This window comes from Malania oleifera, chromosome 8, assembly GCF_029873635.1.
Source record: "Malania oleifera isolate guangnan ecotype guangnan chromosome 8, ASM2987363v1, whole genome shotgun sequence".
NCBI lineage: Eukaryota > Viridiplantae > Streptophyta > Magnoliopsida > Santalales > Ximeniaceae > Malania > Malania oleifera.
In genome coordinates, this window is record NC_080424.1 from 28,145,146 (window position 1) to 28,153,664 (window position 8,519).

The 8,519-nt window shown below is 33.4% G+C and overlaps 1 protein-coding gene across 1 annotated transcript; it reads left to right on the forward strand.

The window, feature by feature from the left end:
• The first annotated feature begins 5,985 nt into the window (after positions 1-5,985).
• On the forward strand, positions 5,986-7,660 carry LOC131162930 (photosystem II 22 kDa protein, chloroplastic). The gene is made up of 4 exons (XM_058119551.1): positions 5,986-6,350; positions 6,463-6,576; positions 6,718-6,961; positions 7,324-7,660. The coding sequence occupies exons 1-4, from the start codon at positions 6,147-6,149 to the stop codon at positions 7,566-7,568; spliced, it is 807 nt and encodes a 268-aa protein (XP_057975534.1). The 5' UTR covers positions 5,986-6,146; the 3' UTR covers positions 7,569-7,660.
• The last annotated feature ends 859 nt before the right edge of the window (positions 7,661-8,519 follow it).

Consider the following 8,519-nt stretch of genomic DNA (forward strand, 5'->3'; position numbering starts at 1 on the left):
TAGGAACCAAAAGCCATTGCCATAATGAAAGGAAGAAATTTGAAAAACACCTCCTTAGATGAGCTAATAGGTTCTCTACTCACATATGAAATGACAATGAATGAAAGAAGTGGAAAAACTAAAGCCCAAAAATCTATAACCTTCAAAACTTCAAAAGAAAACTCTAGTAGTGAAGAAGAGATGGATGAAGATAAAGTAGCCTTCATATCTAAGAAGCAAGCGAAAATTCTAAGAAGGAAAAATAAATTCAAAAGAAAATCCAAATCTGAATTAGATAAAGAAAAAGAAGAAATTAGCAAAAAGAAATCTAAAAATAAAACTCCTACATGTTATAATTGTAACAAAGTTTGACATATAAAACCTGAATGCCCACTACTTAAGAAGGAGTCTAAGAGGAAAAACAAAAAGGCCATGAAAGCCACTACTTGGGATAGTACAAGTAGTTCGGAATATGAATCAAGTGACCAAGATGTTACTTATGCTTGCTTTATGGCTTGGGACGATGAGAAAACTTTTTCATCCAAATCCTTAAATAATTCTTGTAGTAATTCATCAAATGAATCCAATGATGAGTGTATGCCATCTTATAATGAATTACATAATGACTTATTCAAAGTACATAAGATGCTAATCAAAGTAACTAAACAAAACACATCATTGAAAAACAAGATCGATGGAATAATGAAAGAACTAGAATCAAGTAAGACTGCTGCAAATGATAAAGACTCAAAACTCATGAAAATAGAAAATAAGTATGATGCTGTAATAAAAGAATTAGAAGTTAAAAATCTTGATGAAAAAGAAAAGAACTTGAAAATCAATAAATTAGAAAGTAAGAATGAAAAGGTGATAGAAGACCTTCGATCCCTATCCTCTATGGAATATGAGAAAAATATATATATATTTATGAATTAGAGGACAAAATCAGAAAATTATCTCAAGAATTAGAGACATCACTAAAGAAGGTTGATGACAAGAAAGATGTTGAGATAAATGATCTCAAAAATCAAATTGAAGATAAAGAAAAGATTATTTACAACTTCACAAAAGGAAAGGAAAACTTTGACAAAATGATAGGCTCACAAAGGATGTCCTTAAACAAAGAAGGCATTGGATTTAATGAGGTTGAAAATAAAAAGAAAAAGAATCTTTACATGGGTTATTTTTCAAAAGCATCCAAAGATTATGCTAGTACATCTTCTGCCTATACTAACACTATGTGCTATCAATGTAAGAAAAAGTGGCACATAAAGTTTGAATGTCCATTTAGAAAGGATGTAAGAATTAAACAAGTATGGAGAATAAAAGAAACATCATTATGAAACCTACCGGACCCAAAAAGATACGAGTACCTAGATAAAAAGTCTTGTATGAGACAAATAAATAACATTGTTGGCCAAAATCATAGGATGATTCATACAAGCTTAAAATATAGAGTTTTAAAATTTGGAAAGAAAATTCATAAGAAAGCAAAAATCAAGCATATTACATGAATATTTTTTATAAGAAACATTTTAAGAATGAGAGATACTTGAAGACAACTTGAGCAATATGACAAAGCAAATGAAAATGAAATACATGTTGTGCTAATTTGCTATATATACTACATGTATGATTATGACTGTCATATTAATAATGTATGGCTTATTATATTGCAAATTTGAGCATGATTATGAAGCTAAATCTTGATATAAGAAGTATGGAGATTAAGCATGAGATTATTGAGCATAAGCATGAATCTTGATATAAAATTAATTTTTGACTATGCATGCTAATAAATCAAGTGGATAAATTTGTCTTGTGCTCCTCTTTATATTGGTATCCATGAGCTATGAATGATATCCATGAACTATGCATGATATGATATTAGCTTTGGTATCTATAAATTATTTTAGGTATCACATTTTAAAATTTTTAATTGGTATCACAATTTAAAAAGCTCAATTGGTATCACAAATTGATATTTAAAAATGATAAGCTCAATTGATATCACAAATTGATATTTAAAAATGATAAGCTCAATTGATATTTAAAAAGCTCAATTGATATCACAAATTGAACTCATGAGCATGTTATGATATTGATGATGTTAACATGATATTGGTATTTGATGATTGTGTTCATGAGAACATACGGGATATGAATCAATATATGAAGCATGGATAATAAAATTAAAAGCATAAGTGGTATCAAATCTGAATGTATTAAATTCAGGGGGAGTATTAAGACTTATTACTTGTATTATGTTTCTTCCCTACTTATTAAATTGGAATCATGGAATAAATAATTGGTATCATGAATTATTATGTATGCTGAAGTTTAAGGTACTATACTTTTTATGGTTGCTCATAGCCTTAGTACTTAAAGTCTTACTCTTTTTGATTGATGTCAAAAGGGAGGGAAGTTTTGGGCAAAAATTGAAAATTGAGCATGATATTAAAAATTGGAAGCTTATTGAAATGATATATCAAAAGGAGGAGAAGTACTTGATGTTGATTGATATTGATATTGAATAATGTGATTTTGATATATGAGCATGATATGTGAAAATATTTTTGAAAATGACCTTGAGATTGAAAAACTTGTTAAGATGATGCTTATTGAAAGGGGGAGCCTTTTTAAAGCTTACTCAAATTTTTGCTCCTTATTTGTCATCATCGAAATGAGGAGATTGTTAGCCTTACAAGGCTTAAAATCTTGTTATCTTATTTTGATGCTAACAAACAAGTGGAACTTAACATATTTGTGTGAGTAATGTTATTTCAGGGCTCATATATATGAGAAAGTAAGGTCAAAGTGCTCACAAAGGTCAAATGAAGCTTAAAAAGTCGAAGCTTGGATTTAAAGATGATATTTTAAAACTTGAAGAAAATGAAGACATGGATGATTTGTTGAAAGCCAAATACAAGTTAGGAGTCAAAAGAGCCAAAGAAAAGCAAAGTGAGAGAGCTCAAAGAAAGTCAAAGCATGAAGCCTCAAGTACCTAGAATGTGAAAAGTCTTAGAAGTCTTTATGTAAGTACTTTAATGTTTAAATATCGTTTGAAATATTTTGAAACTCTTTAGGGCATTATATGGACTTAGAGACCTATTTAAAAATCCCAAAAAATGTTTCATAAAAGAATAAATAAAGAGAGCAAACCATATTTTGAATTGGAATTGAAAAATTAGAAAACAAGTACTTCAGCAGACTGAAGTTTCTGCTCAGAAGCCTAAAGTGGCAACTTTAGAAGACTGGACTTTAAGTTTGGTCGTCTGAAGAATTACTTCAGACGTCTGAACAAAAAGTTCAGTCTTCTGAAGAATTTTTGCTGAAAGATAAAAACTGACAGAAGCACCTCAGAAGACTAAAGTCTAACTTCTCGTCAATTTAGCCGTCTGACCCTTGACCTCAGTTGTCTGACCCTGTATCTAGTTCAAATTTTTCAAAGGGTAAGGAACTTCAAAAGATTGAACTCGAAGGTTCAGTTGTTTCAACACTGTTAACGAGAAGATTTTTCAAAAGTTTTATTTTTTAAATATCAGTTGCTTGTGCCCCAAATTTTTCTAAAAACTTGGAAAATACTCCAAGTAAACTAGGGCAACACGAAAACTCTTTTGAAAGCCTATAAATACATGGTTTTGCAAATAAAAAAAAACCAAGAATTGAAAAATCTAATTGAGAAGCTGAAAGCACTCTTGTTCTTACAAAGTTCTCTTATTCACTCATTACAAAACTCTTTTGCTGAGGTATTTTGAAGTGCTGATCCTTCCTCCTTTGAATTCCTACTACTAATCCTCATTTAAGAAGGATATTGGTGAATTCTACACTTGAGTTTCATTCTATTTCATATTGATATTTTACATTGAAGTATATAGTGTTGAACTTGTACTAACCTGCTCTTTTTAGAGAGTGTTTCTTGTACACAAAAATTCTTTATGTTTTTCTTGTAGATTGACGATTCCAAGGATTGTTTGAATCGTTGGCTAAGTAAGGAGATATTGCTTAGAGAGGCGGGATCTAGCTTAATTGAAGGAGTGACCAAGTGAGGGGATATCACTTGGAGAGGCGGGCTCTAGCCTATTAAAGGAGTGCGTAAATGGTGTTGTTCCGCCTGACAAAAGAACTGATTTTAGTAATCCTTTGGTGGTTTGCCAAAGGCGAGGATGTAGGCTAGGTATATACCGAACTTCATAAAAATCTCGGTCTCATTGTCTCTTTCCCTTACTTTTTATTTTCAGCACATATAAATCGCGTGGATGATTTAATTGGTAATCATATATATTACGTATATTTGGAAATCAAGTAAACTTAAAGTCTAATTTTGATTTGGGTTGCGGAAACTGAAAGGGAGTACGTTGTTTAAACCATACTTTGCGGAAATCATGCAGGAGTACGTTACTTGGTTAACATCCCAAAAATTAATTAACAAAGAATTTATTTGAATTCTGAATCTTGGAAAGAGTGTGAATGTTTTTGTTGAAGATCATTTTTAGAAAGTTAATTTATTATCAAAAGGATTGCAATTAACCATAAGGCTTGAATCAAACCTTCATATGTTTAGGGCTGCAAATAATCAAGAGGTGAAATCTTGAAACTTATTTATCTTGGTTTGAATATTGTGTTTTGGATAATTGGTTTGGTTGATTGATTGGTTACTTGGTTGTTTAAATAGTTTTGTTGTTGATTGTATAAAAGAAACTAAGTTCTTGTGTGATTGACAAATTAAACAAACAAGTCAATAATTAGTTAAATAAAATAAAAGAAGGTTAAGAAGTTTTAAAAGGAATTAAGAGAAATTTTTAAAAATCCAATTCACCCCTCCTCTTGGGACTACATCTTAGTTTTCAAATATCATCACACTTCCGGTTGGGTAATTGTTCTGATACCATTTTGTAACGCCCCAACCTGAGTTTGTCAGGGAGCACTGCGTCTCTTCTCCTCCACATGAACTAGACAACGGGGGGCGGGCCTTATCGAACTAATGACTGACCCCACAGACCAACACGTATTCTTTTCAATGTGTTTTATCCTCACTCACACACTTCTTGAGAAAACTTTTAAAAAGGTTACCCATCCCAAGATTACTTCAAACCAAGCATGCTTAACTGTGGAGTTCTTACGGGAAGGCTCCCAAAAAGAAAGGTGCACTTTGTTGATATGGGTAGTAACATCTAATCCTTTTAAGCATTTCTTCCATGGGGTATCACAATATGTCTCTTCCAAATCCAAAATACAACCAGATTTAAATAACAATCTAAATGTCATAATTGCCTCAACCTCAACTTTATTGTCGCCGCCTACATAGATGAATCTTTCAGCATCAATCGGCTTTCAAGTTCTTAGGCAGCCTTGCATTGACACACTTATGTGAGTAGTAGCATCCGAATCTACCCACCAAGTATGTAAAGGTACTATAGCCAAATTAACTTCAGAACAAACTAAAGTTAGAAGCGTACCCTTTTTTTCCTGCTAAGCGGCGTAATTGGCACAGTCTCTCTTGAGGTGTCCTCCCTTCCTGCAAAAGTAGCAAGCAATTTCTTGGTTTGATTTCTTTTGCAGTTTTTCTTGGGATGTCTCAACTGCAGCATCCTTATCCTTCTTCCTTTTGTTATCCTTAGAGGAAGTTGCTAAGTGAGTACTTTCTGTTTTCTCTCGCTTAATCCTTTCCCCTTCTTGCACACAATGAGCAATGAGCTCATTCAAAGTCCACTTATCATTCTGAATGTTATAACTCACAGTAAATACACGTGCTTTTAATTGGAGGAAATGAATAAATGTCTGCCAAAGTCCCTAGGTTGCCAAAGAGAACTCTAACTAAGCATATGTGGTAGAGATTCATTTAAATTGAACCAAAAAAAAAAATCTAAAACTTACAATTTAGTAATTTTATTACACCAAGTAAAATTTAGTTTGTATTGAGAATTTTAGTGAAAAATTCAGTGAACACAATCTGACATTATCACCAAGAAAAATGCACTAAATAGAAAAGCCAAAGCACAGACGTGGGCACTCTATTTGCCCATCGCAGGTTTCACATTCTATCCACATCTTTCACGATAACATGGTACAACCCACCCCTCTCGGCTCTCCCCTTCAAAAATTTGCATTAAGGAAACAGGAAACAAGGAAAAGAAACCACCATTTTTTGTAACCAAAGAGCTACAATGGCTCAAACGATGCTGCTCATGCCCAGTGTTTCTTCTACATGCCAAAGAAGAGAACCTCTGCTTCAAAGACTAAAGCCCAAGTCATTCTCTCATCAACTCTTACCCCCCTCACTCCCTCCCACTAACACCTCTTCTTCTTCTTCTTCCTTTACAACTGTTGCTCTCTTCAAATCAAAAACTAAAGCCGCACCTGCCAAGAAGGTTTCCATTTCCTCGTTTGTTTACAGAAATGATTGAATAAATAAATAAATATCTCTTCTCTGCCTATATTTGATGGTTTTCCTTTTCTTTTTTTTTTTTCTTTTATAATTAGGCTCCACCGCCAAAGCCGAAGGTTGAAGATGGTATATTTGGGACCTCAGGGGGCATTGGTTTCACAAAGCAAAATGAACTCTTTGTTGGTCGCGTCGCCATGATCGGCTTTGCTGTGAGTATTTCTCCCTTTCTTCCCCTGTTTTCATCTGTTTTCAATTGAAATTTTATTTTATTTGGATATATTGATTTACAGCCAATTATAAATTTATGTATATATGGGAATTTCAATTTGAAGCTCGGGTAAAATTTGCAGGCGTCGTTGTTGGGGGAGGCAATTACGGGAAAGGGAATTCTGGCGCAGTTGAATCTGGAAACCGGAATTCCAATATACGAAGCAGAGCCTCTATTGCTCTTCTTCATTTTGTTTACGCTGTTGGGAGCCATTGGGGCGTTGGGTGATCGAGGCCGCTTTGTTGACGATCCTCCCAGTGGACTCGGAAAGGCAGTCATCCCTCCCGGGAAGGGCGTAAGATCTGCATTGGGTCTCAGTGAAGGAGGTACTTAATTTCACTGCATTTTCCTGCTCTGTTTTTTTTTTTTTCAATTACACACATGCATTCTCCAACAAGATTTGAGTAGCACTTTTATGTCGTGAAATTACTTTTAGCTCAATGTTGTCTCTCAGCTCTCAAATGTGTCCTCAATGCAATTCTTTTTATTTTCGTGTGAAATTTTACATTCATTAAACATGATCCTCTGTATTATTTTTCCCTTTCGTTTGTGTTTGACGAGGAACAGAATAAAGAGAAATAGAGTTGGTCATTCAATTTTAATATGATCTTCAAATAAAAAATGTGAATGCCTTTGCAGCATGAAATTAACATATTCTAATGGCTGCTTTTTGCTTGGTATATGCAAGGTCGTCTGTTCGGGTTTACAAAGTCGAATGAACTGTTTGTGGGAAGATTGGCTCAGTTGGGCATAGCATTCTCCATCATTGGAGAAATAGTGACGGGGAAAGGAGCTCTGGCGCAGCTGAACATAGAGACGGGTGTTCCAATTAGTGATATTGAACCACTGGTGCTCTTCAACGTTCTCTTTTTCTTCATTGCAGCCTTGAATCCTGGGACTGGTAAATTTGTGACAGACGAGGAGGAAGATTAGATGCCTAGCTACCTCATTGTTTGTGCTTTATACTCGTGAAGACTTTTCATTTGTATTCCTGTAAGAATTGGCTAGCGTTTTTTGTTCCCAAATGTGTTTTAGTCTCTCCTAGCTCCTCTCCTAATATCTATTTTTTTTTTAAATTTCCATGTCATGAAATGATTTTTATACCTTTTGCTGTGAGTACGAGGCTATTGCAAAATGTGGGAGAATTAAGTCTTTCACGGCGATCATATTAAGTCCTTCCATCTAATGAAAACATTCCAAATAGTGAATTTCATTAGATTATGCGTGGAGCTTCTATGTGACATTCACTATTTAATCTATCTTCATTGCATGCGAGGGCTTAAATTCTTCATTGAAAGATAAATAATCGTCACCGGTTCACAACTTTTTAAATTAGTGACAAAAATGTTGTTCTACTCATGACAATTCATTTTTCGAAACAAGGAAAATTATCACAGGTTAAAAAATGCTTCACAATAAAGAGGTGTGAACCATGCTTGACAAATAGAATAACCAGTGTTATGGAACAATCGCAGTTTGAAAAATGAGATCAAACGTTACAAATCACTTACCATAATTGATGTGTAGCGCATGAGATGACATGTGGCTGACAATGGCATGGTTGAATGTTTGATAAAACAAAAAAGTGGAGAAATATAATAATAATTTGAGGGAATGAGTATGATAGGAGAACCATAAAGAGGAAGACTCACTTCTTAAATTATGTAAAATAATAGTATTTAGTATATTGTCACAAATTATATACTAGAATCAATCTGAAGTGGTAGAATTCGAGTACAATTCCTTTTAGTTTGAGTTTGATATTTGCATCATGCGTAAATGTTCTTGAATATCAATTATTTAATTAAAAATTTACTTTAATTGTTATATAAAAAATAATTAAAACACAGACACATGTTGAAATTATATTGAATATGATGTATA